The sequence below is a fragment of the Pristiophorus japonicus genome, unplaced genomic scaffold (genome assembly GCF_044704955.1).
Source record: "Pristiophorus japonicus isolate sPriJap1 unplaced genomic scaffold, sPriJap1.hap1 HAP1_SCAFFOLD_538, whole genome shotgun sequence".
Taxonomy (NCBI): Eukaryota; Metazoa; Chordata; class Chondrichthyes; family Pristiophoridae; genus Pristiophorus; species Pristiophorus japonicus.
The window spans coordinates 345,534-367,906 of record NW_027254445.1 but is presented as its reverse complement, the minus strand read 5'-3'; the positions used below and the strand labels follow the sequence as shown (position 1 = coordinate 367,906).

General features: G+C 49.6%; 1 protein-coding gene across 1 annotated transcript in view; it reads right to left on the bottom strand.

Moving 5' to 3' along the window:
- Positions 1 to 22,373, bottom strand: part of LOC139254226 (uncharacterized) — a 75,486-nt gene that overhangs the window by 4,976 nt on the left and 48,137 nt on the right. The window contains exons 3-5 of the mRNA XM_070873655.1: positions 13,359 to 13,703; positions 6,011 to 6,358; positions 4,066 to 4,210 (exon numbers count right to left, since the gene is read on the bottom strand). Of these exons, the coding sequence (XP_070729756.1) occupies positions 4,066 to 4,210; positions 6,011 to 6,358; positions 13,359 to 13,703 (838 nt within the window). The remainder of the gene's footprint in view (positions 1 to 4,065; positions 4,211 to 6,010; positions 6,359 to 13,358; positions 13,704 to 22,373) is intronic.

Sequence of the window (22,373 nt, the reverse complement as noted above, 5' to 3'; positions counted from 1 at the left end):
TGGGCCAGTGTATTTTGTAGATGGGGTCAGGACTAGAAAAGCATTGGTGCATCTTGGAGATGAATGATCCCGGTGACTGCGTGCATCATGTTGTGTCTTTGATCCCGCTTGTCACAATGATGTCAGGAACCAGAGCTCAGAGGATAGCCTTTGTCTTTCAGGAGCCATGATCCCAGTCTGCCTTCTCCTTGAAAGAGTTTAGGCACAGTGGATGGTCTTAAAATGGAGGGATCAGAACATTCACCGTATGATGAGCTGGTCACTGAACTGCACATTGAGGGGGTTAGAAACCCCCGGAGTTCAGGAAGACCGTGGTGTAATGTGTAGGGTCCAAGGTGGGCACGGATACCAACAACAATGTCTTGGACTTTGGCGAATCCTGTGATGTGGAATAATTCCAATGCAGTGCATCACAACAAATAAAACAAAACTGCACTTTAAAAAATACAATCACCAGCCGCAGCTCTCAAATCCCACGTCCATCATCAAAAACGCTGCTGTGGAAAAGCCAGAAGCCCTTTGCGTACCGACCTGCTGAAAGCACTGGCTCACTTTATGTGGGTGAGCAGAGCACAATGGACATTGCTCCTGGGAAAACTGGGGAATGCTGCTAGCCACCATTAGCATTCATTTCCACAGATTACAAGATGTAAAATGGGCTCCTGCACATTTTCTACACGTGCGTTAGAGCGGTCTAACAGGATTCCCCGCACTATTTCCTGGCCCAGGTGCCATTCCGTTATGACCCACTGACTGGGAACTATGGCACCAGATATTCCCAGAGTTACCAGGGGAAGAGTGACCATAATATGGTGGAATTCTGCATTGGGATGGAGAATGAAACAGTTGATTCAGAGACCATGGTCCAGAACTTAAAGAAGGCTAACTTTGAAGGTATGAGGCGTGAATTGGCTGGGATGGATTGGCGAATGATACTTAAGGGGTTGACTGTGGATGGGCAATGGCAGACATTTAGAGACTTTTGGATGAACTACAACAATTGTACATTCCTGTCTGGCATAAAAATAAAAAAGGGAAGGTGGCTCAACCGTGGCTATCAAGGGAAATCAGGGATAGTATTAAAGCCAAGGAAGTGGCATACAAATTGGCCAGAAATAGCAGTGAACCTGGGGACTGGGAGAAATTTAGAACTCAGCAGAGGAGGACAAAGGGTTTGATTAGGGCAGGGAAAATGGAGTATGAGAAGAAGCTTGCAGGGAACATTAAGACGGATTGCAAAAGTTTCTATAGATATGTAAAGAGAAAAAGGTTAGTAAAGACAAACGTAGGTCCTCTGCAGTCAGAATCAGGGGAAGTCATAACGGGAAACAAAGAAATGGCGGACCAATTGAACAAGTACTTTGCTTCGGTATTCACGAAGGAGGACACGAACAACCTTCCGGTTATAAAAGGGGTCGGGGGGTCTAGTAAGGAGGAGGAACTGAGGGAAATCCTTATTAGCCGGGAAATTGTGTTGGGGAAATTGATGGGATTGAAGGCCGATAAATCCCCAGGGCCTGATGGACTGCATCCCAGAGTACTTAAGGAGGTGGCCTTGGAAATAGTGGATGCGTTGACAGTCATTTTCCAACATTCCATTGACTCTGGATCAGTTCCTATGGAGTGGAGGGTAGCCAATGTAACCCCACTTTTTAAAAAAGGAGGGAGAGAGAAAACAGGGAATTATACACCGGTCAGCCTGACATCGGTAGTGGGTAAAATGATGGAATCAATTATTAAGGATGTCATAGCAGTGCATTTGGAAAGAGGTGACATGATAGGTCCAAGTCAGCATGGATTTGTGAAAGAGAAATCATGCTTGACAAATCTTCTGGAATTTTTTGAGGATGTTTCCAGTAGAGTGGATAAGGGAGAACCAGTTGATGTGGTATATTTGGACTTTCAGAAGGCGTTCGACAAGGTCCCACACAAGAGATTGATGTGCAAAGTTAGAGCACATGGGATTGGGGGTAGTGTACTGACATGGATTGAGAACTGGTTGTCAGACAGGAAGCAAAGAGTAGGAGTAAATGGGTACTTTTCAGAATGGCAGGTAGTGACTAGTGGGGTACCGCAAGGTTCTGTGCTGGGGCCCCAGCTGTTTACACTGTACATTAATGATTTAGATGAGGGGATTAAATGTAGTATCTCCAAATTTGCGGATGACACTAAGTTGGGTGGCAGTGTGAGCTGTGAGGAGGATGCTGTGAGGCTGCAGAGCGACTTGGATAGGTTAGGTGAGTGGGCAAATGCATGGCAGATGAAGTATAATGTGGATAAATGTGAGGTTATCCACTTTGGTGGTAAAAACAGAGAGACAGACTATTATCTGAATGGTGACAGATTAGGAAAAGGGGAGGTGCAACGAGACCTGGGTGTCATGGTACATCAGTCATTGAAGGTTGGCATGCAGGTGCAGCAGGCGGTTAAGAAAGCAAATGGCATGTTGGCCTTCATAGCAAGGGGATTTGAGTACAGGGGCAGGGAGGTGTTGCTACAGTTGTACAGGGCATTGGTGAGGCCACACCTGGAGTATTGTGTACAGTTTTGGTCTCCTAACCTGAGGAGGGGACCTCATAGAAACATATAAAATTCTTTGTTCCCCGTTATGACTTCCCCTGATTCTGACTGCAGAAGACCTACGTTTGTCTTTACTAACCTTTTTCTCTTTACATATCTATAGAAACTTTTGCAATCCGTCTTAATGTTCCCTGCAAGCTTCTTCTCATACTCCATTTTCCCTGCCCTAATCAAACCCTTTGTCCTCCTCTGCTGAGTTCTAAATTTCTCCCAGTCCCCAGGTTCACTGCTATTTCTGGCCAATTTGTATGCCACTTCCTTGGCTTTAATACTATTGAGGGAGTGCAGTGAAGGTTCACCAGACTGATTCCCGGGATGGCGGGACTGACCTATCAAGAAAGACTGGATCAACTGGGCTTGTATTCACTGGAGTTCAGAAGAATGAGAGAGGACCTCATAGAAACATATAAAATTCTGACGGGGTTAGACAGGTTAGATGCAGGAAGAATGTTCCCAATGTTGGGGAAGTCCAGAACCAGAGGTCACAGTCTAAGGATAAGGGGTAAGCCATTTAGGACCGAGATGCGGAGGAACTTCTTCACCCAGAGAGTGGTGAACCTGTGGAATTCTCTACCACAGAAAGTTGTTGAGGCCAATTCACTAAATATATTCAAAAAGGAGTTAGATGAGGTCCTTACTACTAGGGGGATCAAGGGGTATGGCGAGAAAGCAGGAATGGGGTACTGAAGTTGAATGTTCAGCCATGAACTCATTGAATGGCGGTGCAGGCTAGAAGGGCCGAATGGCCTACTCCTGCACCTATTTTCTATGTTTCTATGTTTCTGTGAGGGGGTCTGTGTTACAAGGATAGGCTAGAGCGACTGGGATGGAATTTTCTTCAAACAGGAAGATTGAGGGAGGATTTGATCGAGATGTTCAAAGTGATAAAAGGAGTAGATGAGTTACAGACAGATAGACGCTTTACATTGGCAGTTATATGGAAGACACAAGGCTGTGAGCACATGGACCCCCGGCTGAGCGCACAGCCTGAAGCAGCGCTACACCCTGGAAAATTCCAGCCGTAAAATTTCAAAGGTGCAGAAGGAGGGAAGGGCAGAGAGAGAAAACACAACAACAAGAGCACGGGACAGAGATACAGAAGGACAATAAGAGAAAGGGAGGCAAAGGTTGAGATACAGTCACATGGAGAAAACAGGTGGGACAATGAGAGTGTGTGGCAGCGAGAGAGAGAGAGAGAGAGAGAGAGAGCGGGCGATACAGATGGACAGAGAGAGGCAGAAGGAGAAGGAGAGAAACACTGAAAGAGAGGGTGTAAAACACAAAACTCCTTTATAATCACCTGAGAAATTGCAGTGTATTTTATAACTGGGTGATTTAATGCTGTTTATGTTTGCATTTATTTATCCGTACAGCAAGAGAAAACCCTCAGTCCCCAGCTAGTCTGCCCCCATTCTTGGGCTGATTCCATCCCCTGCACCAATCAATATCAGACTGAAATGAGACAGGAAATGAAATTGTATTTACCCTTCCGCTTTTAATCTGCTTTGAAAACATGCCCATTTTTTCACGTAGAATACTGCGGCTATGAAGATGCAGAGTAAGGCGGCTAATACCAGGGCACAGACTGCAATGCTGATGATGATATTCAGAGACCACTTTTCAGATAACTCTGTAAAATATCAAAAGGTGACGTATAGTTCAATAGCAGTAAGGTGAATCGAGTAAAGACTCGGATTCCTGTCCTTCAGAAAACCAGGTTTAATATAAGCACAACCGAAACAGGCAACTCTCCCTCGGTATAACATTAAAACCAGGTTTAATATAAGCACAACCGAGACAGGCAACTCCCCCTCGGTATAACATTAAAACCAGGTTTAATATAAGCACAACCGAGACAGGCAGCTCTCCCTCGGTATAACATTAAAACCAGGTTTAATATAAGCACAACCGAGACAGGCAGCTCTCCCTCGGTATAACATTAAAACCAGGTTTAATAATAAGCACAACCGTTAAGTTCCCTCAGTAACCTTTTCCTGCTTTCTCTCCATACCCCTTGATCTCTTTAGCCGTAAAGGCCATATCTAACTCCCTCTTGAATATATCCAATGAACTGGCATCAACAACTCTCTTTGGCACGGAATTCCACAGGTTAACTACTCTCTGAGTGAAGAAGTTTCTCTTCATCTCAGTCCTAAATGGCCTACCCCTTATCCTAAGATTATGTCCCCTGGTTCTGGACTTCCCCAACATCGAGAACATTCTTCCCACATCTAACCTGTCCAGTCCCGTCAGAATCTTATACGTCTCTATGAGATCCCCTCTCATCCTTCTAAACTCCAGTGAATTAAGGCCCAGTTGATCCAGTTTCTCCTCATATGTCAGTCCAGCCATCCCTGGAATCAGGCTGGTGAACCTTCGCTGCACTCCCTCAATAGCAAGAATGTCCTTCCTCAGATTAGGAGACCAAAACTGAACACAATATTCCAGGTGATGCCTCACCAAGGCCCTGTACAACTGCAGTAAGACCTCCCTGCTCCTATACTCAAATCCTCTAGCTATGCACTTGGACTGGGGTAAGGTACTTTGGCTGGGGGAGGGATGTACTTGGTCTGGGGTAAGGTACTTTGACTGGGGGAGGGATATACCTGGACTGGGGTAAGGTACTTTGGCTGGGGGAGGGATATACCTGGACTGGGGTAAGGTACTTTGACTGGGGGAGGTATATACTTGGACTGGGGTAAGGTACTTTGGCTGGGGGAGGGATATACCTGGACTGGGGTAAGGTACTTTGGCTGGGGGAGGGATATACTTGGTCTGGGGTAAGGTACTTTGACTGGGGGAGGGATATACTTGGACTGGGGTAAGGTACTTTGGCTGGGGGAGGGATATACCTGGACTGGGGTCAGGCCCTTGCTGTCTTCTGGGGAGCTCTGTCCTCTGTCGCTTCAGGAAGTCAAAGTGGATCGAATTACAATTTGCAAAGTCAGTGAGACCTTGGGATGGGCGGTTCCAGTTACACATTCCAGTGAAACTTCAGGGTGTGGCTTATCCTCCACAAGGACCAATCATTGACAAAGAGTGGAGCATGGCGGCCATTTTTGCAGTACAAATAAGTGTGCCCATTTCTTTTCCCATGTCTGTTTTCCACTCTCCCTTCTCTTTTGTTCTGAGTGGCCCACACCCAAAATGTCAACTCCTCCGTTTTCTCCACAAAAAACAGACTGGCCGAGACATTCCGTATGTTCTGTTGTTGTTCCAGAGTTTTGATCCATTCTTACATCGCCACTATTCAACTCTGGCATTTCGCACATCACTAACAACATTCCCACTCTCTGTTCCACAGCAAGACAGTAACCACTGTGTCTGACGGTATATTTCCACTGGTCCACCCCACTGTGTGAAGGTTACACATGTTCCCAGTAAGGAGCTGTTACTGTGACCCTGCCAGTGTGAGCTAACATTGACTTACCGGTTACATTGAGCTGGGTCCCTGCTCCATAGATGTAGCTCCACACACTGCAGCTGTAGGCAGCAGTATCACTAAGGGACACATTCATGATGGTCAGAATGTAACTGTTACTGGTGATGTTCCTGGAAGGCAGAAAACGGTCGTGGAAACCCCAGGACTTGGTAATGGTGCCATTCACAAACTGGCTCATCACCCACTCGCTGTTGTTCCCGGGTCGCTGGCAGTGCCAGTGGACATCAGCGTCACTCACACTGGCATTGTACATGGCACATTGTAACTGCACGGTTTCACCCTCTGGGACCTTGCTGACTGTTGGATGCTGAACAAGGACCGGATCAGCCAATGGATCTGTACATGGGAAATATATGGAGCTTAACACAAAGAAATATATTTCTCCAAGCTTTCAAAGTTTAACAATTTATAACATTTGGAGTTAGAAGGTTATGGGTTCATGTCCCACTCCAGAGACTTCAGCACATATCTAGACATTCCAGTGCAGTATGGAGTGCAGTAGGCTGACACTCCCAGTGCAGTGCTGAGGGAGCGCTGCACTGTCCGAGGAGCCAGCTTTTGAATGAGTTGTTAAACCGAGGCCCCGTCTGCTCTCTCAAGTGGATGTAAAAGATCCCACGGCACTATTTTGAAGAAGAGCAGGGAAGTTATCCCCAGTGCCCTGGCCATTATCACATTGCTGTTTATGGGAGCTTGCTGTGTGCAAAGTGGCTGCCATGTTTCCTACATTACAACAGTGTCTACATTTCAACAAGTACTTCATTGGCTGTAAAGTGCTTTGGGACATCATGAGGTCATGAAAAGCACTGTAGAAATTCAAATCTTTCTTTCTCAGAGTCACAATGTCGTGGGTTCAAGTCCCACTCCAGAGATCCCAGCACATATCTAGACACTCCAGTGCAGTATGGAGGGTGTGCTGCACTGTTGGAGGTGCTGTTATTGAAATGAGATGTCAAACCAAGATTGGCATCTCAGTTGGATGTAAAAGATCTCACGGCATTATTCGAAGATTAGCAGGGGAGTTCTCCCAGTGTCCAGGCCAACATTTATACCTAAAACACATGATCTGGCTATTTATTTAATCGCTGTTTGTGGGACCTTGTGTGTTTCCTAAATTACAACAGAGACTACACTTCACATGTACTTCATTGGCTTATGTAAAGTGCTTTGGGACATCCCGAGACTGAAAGGCACTATAGAAGTGCAGGTTCTTTCTCTTAGTGTCTATCCCTGATGCCTCCAAAAGGCCAATGGAAGGCTGGGACCAGGCATATCCGGGTCCAGGAATAATTTGCAGCCCTCCCATGCACTCCAGGCAGAGTTATAGCAGCAGAGTGGCCGAGAGCTGTGGATAAGAACATAAGAAGTTACGGACATTGGAACAGGTTCTGGGGGAGGTGGGACCAGTACAAACCAGACGGTCTGCACATAGGCAGGACCGGAACCAATGTCCGAGGGGGAGTGTTTGCTCGTGCTGTTGGGGAGGAGTTAAACTAATATGGCGGGGGATGGGAACCAATGCAGGGAGACAGAGGGAAACAAAAAGGAGACAAAAGCAAAAGACAGAAAGGAGATGAGTAAAAGTGGAGGGCAGAGAAATTCAAGGCAAAAAACAAAAAGGGCCACTGAATATAAAGGGGCTGGAGGAAGGGTCAAAACTAAAAATCATGTTTTAAAAACTAGTCTTAAAACAGTCTACCTAAAAGCACGCAGCATTCGAAATAAAGTAAATGAGTTGACGGCACAAATCATTACAAATGGGTATGATTTGGTGGCCAATACAGAAATGTGGTTGCAAGACCAAGACTGGGAATTAAACATACAGGGGTATCTGACGATTCGGAAAGATAGACAAGAAGGGAAAGGAGGTGGGGTAGCTCTGTTAATAAAGGATGATATCAGGGCAGTTGTGAGAGACGATATTGGCTCTGATGAACAAAATGTTGAATCATTGTGGGTGGAGATTAGAGATAGTAAGGGGAAAAAGTCACTTATAGGCCCCCAAATAATAACTTCACGGTGGGGCAGGCAATAATCAAGGGAATAATGGAGGCATGTGAAAAAGGAATGGCAGTAATCATGGGGGATTTTAACCTACTGATCGATTGGTTAAATCAAATCGCACGGGGTAGCCTGGAGGAGGAATTCATAGAATGCATATGGGATTGTTTCTGAGAACAGTATGATACAGAACCTACAAGGGAGCAAGCTATCTTAGATCTGGTCCTGTGTAATGAGACAGGAATAATAAATGATCTCCTCGTAAAAGATCCTCGCGGAACGAGTGATCACAGTATGATTGAATTTGTAATACAGATTGAGGGTGAGGAAGTAGTGTCTCAAACGAGCGTACTATGCTTAAACAAAGGGGACTACAGTGGGATGAGGGCAGAGTTGGCTAAAGTAGACTGGAAACACAGACTAAATGGTGGCACAATTGAGGAACAGTGGAGGACTTTTAAGGAGCTCTTTCATAGTGCTCAACAAAAATATGTTCCAGTGAAAAAGAAGGGCAGTAAGAGAAGGGATAACCAGCCGTGGATAACCAAGGAAATAAAGGAGAGTATCAAATTAAAAACCAATGCGTATAAGGTGGCCAAGGTTAGTGGGAAACTAGAAGATTGGGAAAATTTTAAACGACAGCAAAGAATGACTAAGAAAGCAATAAAGAAAGGAAAGATAGATTACGAAGGTAAACTTGCGCAAAACATAAAAACGGATAGTAAAAGCTTTTACAGATATATAAAACGGAAAAGAGTGACAAAAGTAAATGCTGGTCCCTTAGAAGATGAGAAGGGGGATTTAATAATGGGAAATGTGGAAATGGCTGAGACTTTAAATAATTATTTTGCTTCGGTCTTCACAGTGGAAGACACAAAAACCATGCCAAAAATTGCTGGTCACGGGAATGTGGGAAGGGAGGCCTTGAGACAATCACTATCACGAGGGGGGTAGTGCTGGACAGGCTAATGGGACTCAAGGTAGACAAGTCCCCTGGTCCTGATGAAATGCATCCCAGGGTATTAAAAGAGATGGCGGAAGTTATAGCAGATGCATTCGTTATAATCTACCAAAATTCTCTGGACTCTGGGGAGGTACCAGCGGATTGGAAAGCAGCTAATGTAACGCCTCTGTTTAAAAAAGGGGGCAGACAAAAGGCAGGTAACTATAGGCCGGTTAGTTTAACATCTGTAGTGGGGAAAATGCTTGAAACTATCTTTAAGGAAGAAATAGCAGGACATCTACATAGGAGTAGTGCAATCAAGCAGACACAACATGGATTCATGAAGGGGAAATCATGTTTAACTAATTTACTGGAATTCTTTGAGGATATAACGAGCATGGTGGATAGAGGTGTACCGATGGATGTGGTGTATTTAGATTTTCAAAAGGCATTCGATAAGGTGCAACACAAAAGGTTACTGTAGAAGATAAAGGTACGCGGAGTGAGATGAAATGTATGAGCATGGATCGAGAATTGGCTGGCTAACAGAAAGCAGAGAGTCGAGATAAATGGGTCCTTTTCAGGTTGGAAATCGATGTTAGTGGTGTGCCACAGGGATCGGTGCTGGGACCACAACTGTTTACAATATACATAGATGACCTGGAAGAGAGGACAGAGTGTAGTGCAACAAAATTTGCAGATGACACAAAGATTAGTGGGAAAGCGGTTGTGTAGAGGACACAGAGAGGCTGCAAAGAGATTTAGATAGGTTAAGCGAATGGGCTAAGCTTTGGCAGATGGAATACAATGTCGGAAAGTGTGAGGTCATCCACCTTGGGAACAAAAACAGTAAAAGGGAATATTATTTGAATGGGGAGAAATTACAACATGCTGTTAGGCAGAGGGACCTGGGGGTCCTGTGCATGGATCCCAAAAAGTTAGTTTGCAGGTGCAGCAGGTAATCAGGAAGGCGAATGGAATGTTGGCCTTCATTGCGAGAGGGATGGAGTACAAAAGCAGGGAGGTCCTTCTGCAACTGTATAGGGTATTGGTGAGGCCGCACCTGGAGTACTGCGTGCAGTTTTGGTCACCTTACTAAAGGAAGGATTTACTAGCTTGAAGCGGGTGCAGAGACGATTCACTCGGCTGATTCCGGAGATGAGGGAGTTACCTTATGATGATAGATTGAGTAGACTGGGTCTTTACTCGTTGGAGTTCAGAAGGATGAGGGGTGATCTTATTAGAAACATTTAAAATAATGAAAGGGATAGACAAGATAGAGGCAGAGAGGTTCGGGGAGACTAGAACTAGGGGGCACAGCCTCAAAATACGGGGGAGCAAATTTAAAACCGAGTTGAGAAGGAATTTCTTCTCCCAAGGGTTGTGAATCTGTGGAATTCTCTGCCCAAGGAAGCAGTTGAGGCTAGCTCATTGAATGTATTCAAGTCACAGATGGATAGATTTTTAACCAATAAGGGAATTAAGGGTTATGGGGAGCGGGCAGGTAAGTGGAGCTGAGTCCACGGCCAGATCAGCCATGATCTTGTTGAATGGCGGAGCAGGCTCGAGGGGCTAGATGGCCTACTCCTGTTCCTAATTCTTATGTTCTTCTGTTCTTATGTAGGAGGAGGAGTAGGCCATTTGGCTCCTCGAGCCTGCTCCGCCATTCAATAAGATCATGGCTAATCCGATCATGGACTCAGCTCCACTTTCCTGCCCATCTCCGGAATCAACCTGGTGAACCTTCTCAGAACAGCCTCCAATGCAAGTCTATCCTTCCGTAAATACGGAGACTAAAACTGCACGCAGTACTCCAGGTGTGGCCTCACCATACCCTGTGTAGAAGTGTGATGATAGAATTAGATTAGTTCTCACTGGAGCAGGGATATTTCATTGAGAGAGGACATGAAGCAGGTTTTTTAAATGCTGAAAATAGACTGGGGTATAGAGGGCATAATTTCAAAGTTTGCAGATGAGGAGGAAAGCAGCAGCCTCCAGGAGGACTGGTGAAATGAGCAGATACATGGCAGATGCAATTTAATGCAGAGAAGTGTGAAGTGATGCATTTTGGAAGGAAAAATGAGGAACGGTAATATGAACTAAATGGTGCAATTATAAAGTGGGTGCAGGAACAGGGAGCCCTGGAGGTTCACATACAAATCTTCATAGTGGCAGGACAAGTTGATGAGGCTTTAAAAGAGCTAAAAAACCCTGGGTTTATAAATCGAGGTGTAGAGTACAAAAGCAAGGAAGTGATGCTAAACCTCCATACATCACTGGTTAGACCTCAGCTGGACTATTGTGTCCAATTCTGGGCACCACACTTTAGGAACAATGTCAAGGCCTTGGTGAGGGTGCAGAGGAAATTTACTAGAATGAGACCAGAGATGAGGGACTTCAGTTATGTGGAGAGACTGAAGAAGTTAGGATTGTTCTCCTTAGAGCAGTGAAGTCACAGGGGGATTTAATCGAGGCGTTCAAAATTCTGAGGGGTTTTGCTGGAGTAAATGAGGATGAAATGTTTCCAGTGTGGGGAGGATCAGTAACCAGAGCACACAGATTGACGATAATTAACAAAAGTACCAGGGGGGAGGGGGGAAAGAGATGAGAATTCCTTTTTACGCAGCGAGTTGCTGTGATCTGGAATGCGCTGCCTGAAAGGGCGGTGGAAGATTCAATAGTAACTTTCAAAATGGAATTGGATAAATATTTGAAAAGGAATAAAATTGCAGGGCTGTGGGGAAAGAGCAGGGGCAGTGGGAACAATTGGATCGTTCTTTCAAAGAGCCAGCATGGGCACGATGGGCCGAATGGCCTCTTTCTGTGCTGTAAGATTTATATAAAAGCTTGGATAATACAAGTGTAAACTTTATCAAAGTTTGATTCAAACAGAAGGAAGTCGGAGCATAAAACTGGTCAATGGGACTGTGGAGCGAGAACAGCTTGTATTGTGAGACAGCAAGTACCTAAAATATACAGCGCATGGTGTTTGTCTCAATGTTATACCAGTGATGGTCATCCCTGCCCTACTTCAATAACTGCACTTGGTGCGAGGGGGAACACATCCTCTGCCCAGAACATCGCAAATCCAGCCAAACAATTTTTATAGAATTAACCACAAATCATTATTTCAGGTGAATTTACAAAGAATGAACAAATCCTGTCGGGAGCGGAAAGGAGCAGCATAAAAATCAACTTAGGAATTAAATCGAGGGTAAGGGAGGGATATGTGGGTGGGGGAGGGGAGGGGATGTGCGGAGACATGGGGATGTGGGTGGGGGAGGGGGGATGTGGGTGGGGGAGGAGACGTGGGGGAGGGGGGATGTGGGTGGGGGAGGGGGGAAGTGGGTTGGGGAGGGGACGTGGGGGAGCAGGATGTGGGTGGGGGAGAGGGGGCGTTGGTGGGGGAGGGGACGTGAGGGAGGGGGAGGGGACGTGGGGGAGGGGGAGGGGACGTGGGGGAGGGGACGTGGGGGAGGGAGAAGGGACGTGGGGAGGGGGAGGGGTGATGTGGTTGGGGGGGGACGTGGGGGAGGGGTGATGTGGGTGGGGGACGACGTGGGGGAGGGGTGATGTGGGTGGGGGAGAGGACGTGGGGGAGGGGGAGGGGTGATGTGTGTGGGGGAGGGGACGTGGGGGAGGGGGAGGGGTGATTGGATGGGGGAGGGGACGTGGGGGAGGGGGAGGGGTGATGTGGGTGGGGGGGACGTGGGGGAGGGGGAGGGGTGATGTGGTGGGGGGATGTGGGGGGGTGGGGGACGTGGGGGAGGGGGAGATCAGCACAGCCCGGGTTCAGCTTTCCCGATGTGAAACTTTGAATGGGCCGCGCCGCCCGTTAAAGGGACCACGCATCAAAAAGCAAATGCAGGGTAACACTGATGGGGATATGTGTGGGTGTGAATGGTAACTTGGGCAAGGAGTCAGGGCCTGTGGACTGGACCATCACGAGGAGAAAATAGGTGCAGATAAATGTGAGAAATTATTGCAAAACTATCTGCTGCTGAGTTGCACTGTGACGGATTACTGGCACTTTAACGTTTAGTAATGTTGAATTTTAAAAGAATCAAATCGCCTTAGAATTCCTAATCCCTGTCAGTATAAGTGAAATCACACTTTAGGCGAAACAATATATTTCCATCAAGTTTGGGAAGCTCCTGTGTTCTATTGAGAAGTGAAGTGTGTATAAGAGGGATCCCACAATGCCGTGCTCCCAGTGAGAAGCTACAGTCCCATGGAATGTGGGTCAGATATAGGGCCACAACATCACAGCCCCAATTCTCCAGTCCATGCTCCCAGTGTGTGTGTGCCTCTCGACTGGGAGTGTATTGTTGTAAAATTACCCTCTCTGTAGTAATGCTATTATGAATAAAACCAAATGTAACTTATACTTACTGGTTACATTGAGCTGGGTTCCGTTCCCGCTGATATCGCCCCACACTTTACAGTAATAGGCGGCAGTGTCACTGGGCTGCACGTCTGTGACTGTCAGAATGAAGCTGTTATTGGAGGTGTCTCTGGAAGGCTGGAGACGGTCAGTGGAACCTGGGCTCCCTCGTGTGCTGCCACTTGCCTCATGTGTTAAAACCCACTCCATATCTTGCCCCGGTAGTTGCCGGTACCAGTGGACATCGGTGTCACTCACTCTGGCGTTCCGCATGGTGCACTGTAACCTCGCCGTGTGACCCTCTGTGACACGTTCCAGGCTCGGAGACTGGGTCAGGACAGGGACAACTGCACCTTTAATGGGAAAATATCAATCACTTAAAAACCGGTCTGAAGGTTGATAAATGTCTGAAATGTTTCAATGAAAACTGCAGGCAGCTCACCTGAGCTTCAGTAAATTCTAAACAACTGATCATTATATGGCCTGATATGAAAAGCTCCAGGATTTCTTTGCTTCATGCATACAGCTGCCTCTGCCACTTCCTCCACAACCTCCCCGAGTCTTCCTCCCTGATCCCCATCACTGCAGATTTTCCCCAATCTCCCTCCCATGCCTTCTCTTCACTTATTTCCCAAATGATGCTCACACCCTGGCCAAGTGATTTCTTCTCCATACACCTCCTGACTCCTCTTTATCCCTTACTGTCATGTGTCTGACATGTTACTGCTTACACTATTACAAGGTGTGCCACCAGAGGTCACCGCAATGGGAGACTTGCAGGTTCCCTGTACAGGTGTGCCTGACCTAGTATAAAAGGCAGATCACCAGGTGTGATCCTCACTCTGGAGTTACCAATAAAGGACTAAGGTCACTACAGTTCAAGTACAACACATTGCCTCATGCAATCATTGTCAGCGTATCTAAAGACAACAATTGGCGACGAGATTAGGAACCTTCACGTGAAAATGGCTACCCTTGGTACATTGCAGCAGTTTGCCGATGCTGATGATTGGGATGTCTTTGTGGAGAGGCTCGATCATTTCTTCACAGCAAAGACCTGGCAGGAGAAACCCGGCCACACTGGCTGATAAGTGCAGAGCTATCCTGCTAACCAGTTGTGGGCCCATCATCTATGACCTCGTCAGGGACTTGCTGGCACCAGCGAAGACAACGACCAAGACGTACAAGGAGCTTGTAACGCTGATCCAAGAGCAACTGAAGCCCAAGGAGAGCATCCTCACAGCCAGACACTGGTTCAGCACCCACCGACGGCCAAGAAATTGCAAAATATGCTGCAGACCTCAGGAGGCTGGTGGCACCGTGTGATTTTGGCGACCACATCACTGAAGCGCTGCGAGACATTTTTGTCATTGGAATCGGCCATGAGAGCCTTCTTCATTAGCTACTGTCTGCGGATACCACAGTCACACTGCAGAAGGCCATCTCTGTGAGCCAGACATTCATGACCTCGACCTGCGTTTCTAGGCAGATGGCCCATCCTCAGGACTCAAACCCTGCAAGTACTATGCACAGAGTGGCGTCTTTTAGAGGCTGGACTGTAGAACGTGAACCTTCTCAGGGAAGAGAGAACAGACCCCTGAGGCCCTTAACTCAGAGTTCGCCGAGGGGCACTAACCGAGTAGCTCCATTCTGGCGTTGTGGAGGGAATCACAGGGCTCACCAGTGCCGTTTTAAAGACTGTGTGTAAAGGCTGCAGCACAAAGGGCCACCTCAAGCGAATGTGTAAGAGAAATATGACTCACTGTGTCGATGAAGAGTCTGCAGATGGCCATGAATCCAGCGTAGATTATGAAACGATAGGCAGAGAGGCAGCTTAGCCCCATGATGAGCTGTATAGCACGTTTACCTACATCACCGAAGGTTCCCCATTGAGGATGGAAGTTGAGATAGATGGTGTTCCAGTCTTCATGGAAGTGGACACAGGGGCGAGCCAGTCAGTAATGAATCAAGAAACCTTTGAGAGGTTATGGGACAATCAGGCTGAATGAACCAAGTTGGTCCTGGTTCAGGCAAAGCTGCGCACCTGCACCGATGAACTTATCCCAGTTGTTGGTACTGCGAATGTAAAGGTACTCCATGATGGCGTGGTGCACAAGTTACCTCTGTGGATTGTTGCAGGTGATGCACCAATGCTACTCGGAAGAAGGTGGATGGAGAAGATCCATTGCAAGTGGGAGGACTTCATCCCTCCAGCAATCGACATCCTCCGCGCTCGGAGGCACAGCAAGCCCTCACTTGAGGGTGGACCCGGCATCAGCAAGCAGACCAGCACAGCACCCGAGGCACAGACCGCTCAGCATGTGGAGATGATCCAGCTGAGACAACCCGAACACACCTTCCAGGCTCCAGTGGCAGGACTCCGGAGGAAGAAAATTGGATCCGAAGGCGACTTCCCAGCTTCGGTGGCAGATCCCGGGAAGAAGAGGATCACCGCAGTCGACATCGTGGATGGAGGGAAGATGGCGCCCAAACCACGAGGTGATGCACCGAAGAAAAAGATGGCGACGGCCAGACCACGAGGTGCTGCGCTGATGGAGCAACACGTGGCACCAGAGAAGAGGATTGGGGTAAAGATGGCAAAGCTCTCTTAAAGGAGGCCTGCAACCCACCACACTTAAAGGGACTGTTCCACATTTTCAAACAATGTAAAGTCAACGGTGAGCCAGATGCAAGATGTGAAATTGATGATCAGCGTTGTGTACATGCAATAAACAAAGAAAAGGTGCGTGATCACGATCGGAGCTACAAGTTATTTATAATGAGTAATGAAACGTTGTGCGATGTAGGATTTCAACTGCACTCAACCAATGCAGTGGGCAGACACCAATCGGGAGCACACAGGTCCAGTGAGCTACCCAATGTAGTAGCCTGCGTCCCTGGGGCCAGAGTTGTGCACCATGGCGTGTCACCTCAAATGTAATGCAAACTTGTTTTTCTGGACTTGAATGTATATGAATGCAATGAACCTCCGGCATAATCTATATGTGGGGGGGGGAGAATGAAATGGTCATGGACACACACACAAACAGTAACCACCAGCACTCTACTGCCAACGAAACACCAACCACTCACCCAAAATAGAAACGACCCGCCAAGGGTCAACCAGATAGAGCTAAGCCCAGAGCACAGTCAATGCAGAGGCGATTTGCACTAAAGGCTTGGGGGAGAGCGATGTCATGTACCCTACATGGTTACTGCTTGCACTATTACAAGGTGTGCCACCAGAGGGCACTGCAGTGGGAGACTTGTAGGTTACCTGTACAGGTGTGCCTGGCCCAGTATAAAAGGCAGGCCACCAGGTGTAATCCTCACGCTGGAGTTATCAATAAAGGACTAAGGTCACTACAGTTCAAGTACAACACACTGCCTCGTGGAGTCATTATCAGAGCATCGAAAAAGACATAACATTTACTGTGTAGCTCACACTACTAGTGACTTTCCTCAAACATTCAAAACCAGTCATCAATCCCCTCCTCAAACAAGCCACCCACCCGCCTGTCCTCTCTGCCTGCTGACCCATCTTCACCTAAACTCCAAGCCCAACCCTCTCAATGCTGCCTGTTCCAATCTGTCCAGTCCAATTCCAGCTCACAGCATTGAAGTGGTCCTGCCCAAGGTCACACCTGATACCCTACAACACTGACATCCTTATCCATGCTCCTGTCACCTCTGGTCTTGATGGCTCCAATGCTCTCATTGCTGGCCTCACATCCTCAGTGAACTCGACTGATTTGTCCAAAATACAGTCGCTCATATCCTGTCCCACAGGAAATCCTCCTCACTGTCATCGTACAGAGGCTCCCTGTCCCTCAATGCACTAAATATAAACTCTTGTCCTCAGCTTCAAATCTCTGACTGGCCTTGTCCCACCTCCAACCTTCTGTAACCTCCTCCAGGCCGATAACCCCGGCACTCTTTGCTTCTTTAACTGTGCATTCACTCCCCCTTCCCCTCCCTCCATTGGTGGAAAAGCCTTTCATTGCCTCAGCCCGACTCCCTCGAGCTCCCTCGCTAAACCCCTCTGTAATGCATTTACTTCTTGGGTTCTTTGCTTTAAGAATTCATAGCAACACATTGCTATCAAGAACTAGTTGGTTTATTAACAAAGGTTTAACAATCCCACTACACATTACCAGTTCATCCACGAGGCTCACAACTGCATACCTCATCGTGGATGACCTGGGCCCAACTGATTGGGGTTTTATTGAGTCTTGTCAACATCACATGACTGGCTAAGCCACTCACAATGCAACAGCTCTACACTATTTTGAGTAGAAACTTTAAATCAAGTTCCTGGAACAGCTCCACAATTATTTTTGTGAACCTATAAATCAAGTGACCCTTGTTAACGGGGGATACTAAAAGCGGCAAATTAAACAAATTAACTTTTAAACTTTAACGATCAAATTAAAATTTGGTTGCTCGGGGTGATGATACACTCCAGTTCCTCTGGGGTCCACCTCTTGTGGAAGGCCGTGAGCGTACCGGTGGACACTGCGTGCTCCATCTCCAGGGACACCCTGGCTCGGATGTAACCGCGGAAGAGAGGCAGGCAGTCGGGCTGAACGACCCCGTCGACCGCCCGCTGCCTGGACATGCTGATGGTCTCCTTGGCCATGCCCAGGAGCAGTCCTATGAGGAGGCCCTCCGACCTGCCCGCTCCCCTCTGCACAAGGTGCCCAAAGATCAGGACTGTAGGACTGAAGTGCAACCAGAATTTGAGGAGCAGCCCCTTCAAATATTGGAACAGGGCCTGCAACCTCACACACTCAATATAAATATGGAACACGGACTCCTCCAGACCGCAGAAATTACAGGCGGCCTGGGAGTCCGTGAACTGACTTAAAAATCGATTGCACGGGACTGCTCTGTGCAACACCCTCCAGGCCAAGTCCCCAATAAATAAAGGGAGGACTCCTGCATAGAGTGCACTCCATTGGGGACCCCCGCCTCATCCGGACGGGAAGATGGTGCACCATTGCATGTCCAGACGGCAGACGAGAATGGCAAGGTAGAGAGTGTGCAGGAGCAGCCCATACAGGAAATCCCTCCGCGCAGAACCGAAAGGCACAGAGGGGATTTCCCGGAAGAGGCTCAAATTGTGAGGCGCCGGCTCCTGAAGGAGGTTTCGAGGCTTGGTGCCGATGAGGAATTCCGTCCGGACGGGGGTCAGTTTGGACGGGATCGCCCCTCGTGCTTGAGCATCCTCGACACACCTAACGGAGTCAGGGCCCAGTGCCGTTTTTAGCGACTCGATGGCATTGGCCACACGCTGGACCAGGGTAGGTGCCGTGCCAGCTCTTCAGGCACCATCCAGCACGCTCCTCGCCATCGAGCAGGTCCCTGACCCTGGTCACCTCGCCAGACACAGCCCTCTCGTCCGCCTGCCACCGAAAACCGCGGTGGTGGAGGTACAGATTCCTGAGCAGCGGCTCCCAAAGGACAGCCGCCACTCCAGACGGGGGAGAGCTGCGCTTGGTGGTGACTCTGTTCCAGACCCTGATGAGTTCCTGGTAAAAGGTGGGCAGCCCCCACATGGTGGTCCTGACACCCCCCAGGCTCACAAACAGGAACTGCGTATCATAATTGAGGCTGTACTGCTGGCGGAAGAAATACATCGCCAGCACACACCACCTCGGAGGGGGCTCAACATACAGCTATCTCTGCAGGGTCTGAAGATGGAAAGTCGCGTGCTGGGTGCTGATGCACACCAATGCCTGCCCTCCTTCAGCAGGAGACTCAGAACCGCAGCAGAGAACCAGTGCTTCCTGTTGTTCCAGAAGAAGTCCACCAGCTTTTTCTGCATCTTAGTGACAAATGCAGGGGGAGGGGTCAAAGTGACCAGCCAGTACCACAGCATAGCGGCCACCAGCTGGTTTATGACTAGCGCTCGACCCCTGTAGGACAGCACTCGGAGCAGTCCTGTCCAGCGCCCTCGGCAAGTGGCAATTTGGCCTCCAGCTCTTGCCAGTTCACCGGCCAGGCTTCCTCGGCAAGGCTAAGGTAGACTCCCAGATAGAGGAGATGGGTCGTGCTCCAGGCAAAAGTCCTGAGCTCCTCCGGCAGGGAGTCCACCTGCCACTCACCCACCAGGAGTCCGGAACATTTCTCTCAGTTGATCCTGGCGGAGGATGCGGCTGAGTAAATCTCCTGGCACTCACGCATCCTCCGTAGTTCAATAGGATCCTCGACCATGAGGAGCAGATCATCGGCGTAAGCCGAGAGGACGACCTCCACGTCCGGCCCTTGTAGAGCCAGTCCCGTCAACCTCTTCCGCAAGAGGCGCAGGAAAGGCTCCACTCATATGGCATATAACTGGCTGGACATGGGGCATCCCTGGCGCACACCTCTCCCAAAGCGAAGGGGTGCCGTCAAAGATCCATTAACCTTAATCAGACACTCCGCGGCCACATACAAAAGTCAGATCCAGGCAACGAAATGCGTCCCGAACCTGACAGTGTGCATAGTTCCGAACAGATACTCGTGATCCATCCTGTCGAACGCCTTCTCCTGTCGAGGGAAAGGAAGGCAATCGACAGACCAGCCTCCTGGGAATGGTGGACCAGGTCCTGGACCAGATAGATGTTATCGTGGATTGCCCGGCCCGGGACAGTGCAGGACTGGTCGGGTGGATCATGTGGTCTAGCACGGCCCCAAGGCGAGCAGACACAGCCCTGGCAAAAATTTTGTAATCCGTCCTGAGGAGGGAGACCGGGCACCAGTTCTTAAGTTGGCGGAGATCGCCCTTCATAGGCAGCAGGACGATGACTGCCCTGCACCAAGAGAGGGGCATCTCCCCGGTCACCGGACTTTCCCCCAGGACCCGCACGTAGTCGGCCCCAAGGATGCCCTGTGGAACTCCACGGTCAGCCCATCCAGCCCCAGGGACTTTCCCCTCGAGAGCTGGTCGAGGGCACCGGTCAGCTCCGCCAGGCCTAGCGGATTGTCCAGATTCTCGGCACCATCCAGCCCGACCTTCGGCAGGTCTTCCCACAAAACTCTACACGCTTCTTCGCTGGACGGATCCGGGGAGAACAGAGCCCCGTAATAGTCTCAGGCCCTGTTGCTGATGCCCTCCGGATCTGAGACCAGAGATCCGTCGTCGGCCAGCAGCGTGAAGAGCTGCTTACGGACCTCGTCTTTTTTCCAGCGAGTAGAAGGGGGAGCCGTGGTCCAGGTTCTGGAGGAACCAGATACGTGACCTCACGAATGTGCCTCGGGACCCGATGAGCTGCAGGTCCTTCAGCGCGGCCTTCTTCGCTTTGTACACGGTCTACAGGGCCGGGTCCTCCACGACTTGACCGAGATGGGACTCCAGGTTGAGCACCTCCTTCTCCAGGCGCCCCACCCTGGCCTCCCGCCTCTTGGTCGACCCCTTCGCGTACTCTTGACAGAAGAGACGGAAGTGAGCCTTGCCCACGTCCCACCATAACCTCAAGGAGGAGAAGCCCCCCTGCTTCCTTCTCCAGTCGGACCAGAACCGACGGAACAAATCCTGGAACCGCTTGTCCCCCAGCAGCAGGTTGTTAAAATGCCAGTACGCGGACCCCACCCGCGCACGGAGCGAAGCAAGCTCCGCCCACATCAGGTGGTGGTCCGAGCACGGCACCGGCCGCATGGAAGCTGGGGAACTCAGGAGACGTACGCCCGGGAAATGTACAGGCAGTCGATTCCGGACCTTCCTCTTCCAGGCCTCACCCAAGTGAAGGTGCTGGAGTCGGGATGGAGATTTCGCCAGACGTCCACCAAGTCGAAGGACCCGACCAGATCCCTCAACGTTTCTATCACCAACAAGCTCTGCAAGGCACCGGAGTGGTCCCTCGCCTCGAGGGTGCAATTAAAATCCTGCCCCGAGGACAATGCAGTCGCCGACGTTGACGGAGCCTAGAAGAGTGGACACTTCTTCTCGGAAACGCACTTGCTTACTAAATGGAGCGGCACGTCCCCCAGGCGAACCGTGACATGGAGCAAGTGGCCTGGCACAGGCTTCTCGACCCACAAGATCTCCGGCTGAAAATGTGGGGCCAGCAAGATAGCCACCCCACAAGAAGTGGCAGTGAGGTGGCTCATGCGAACCTCTCCTTGCCATTCCAGGAGTCACATGGCCTCATCTCCCGGCACGGTGTGGGTTTCTTGCAGGAAGCACACCAGATATTTCCCCTCCCGAAGGAGCGGAAAATTATTAAATTCTCAGCGTGCCTCTCTGCCGCCATTGATGTTGAGGCTGGCTACGGTTATCTTCATGACAAGAGCCAAGAGCATAGTGCAACCTCTAAATAACGTACTGTGGGGAGGGAGCGGAGTCATGAGATGACCTCCACTCCCTCAGCAACCCAGTGAGGAACGTTCTGAGCCGGTGCAGCTGAAGATGACTTTTTTTGGTCAGGTCCTGTCCGCGCCCATGGTTCTGACGGCGGACGGACCTGATGAGCAGCACCGACTTGGACCATTGGTCCAGGGACAGGTGGGCTCTATTGCGGTGACCCTGGCATTGCACCAAAAAATCCCGGAGTTCCTTGGCAGGAATGAGGGTGGACTCAGCGGCGGGCACAAGGAGATCCATTGCCTCACTGCCGATGGACTCCAAATCCTCTCCCGCGTCCACCACCGAGTCCCCGTCCTCCTCCGGGAGGTTGCCACCAGCGGCCAGTCCGTCGACCGCACAGGGTACGGTGAACGGCCCGGCCGCACCATCCGGCCCTACCTCTGTCACAATCCCACCCCCAGGATCATTGGCAGAGCAGTCCCCCCTGGGCTCTTCCTGGAATACCGGGTCGGGAAGTGGCAGCGGACGGGGGTCCCCCTCCGCCCCAGGCACCGGGGAGCACGGAGAGACCGGGCTGAAGAACTGCTCCAGGTTCTCCAAGTACCCCGGCTCCAACATCAGGGACAGAGATTGGTGTTCCTCACCCTCCCCACCACCACCCTCTGACCCAGCGGGCGGGGGTTCTTGTGATACTCTTCTGCCGGGTCGAGCAGATCCCGGGGGATGCTGATGTTTG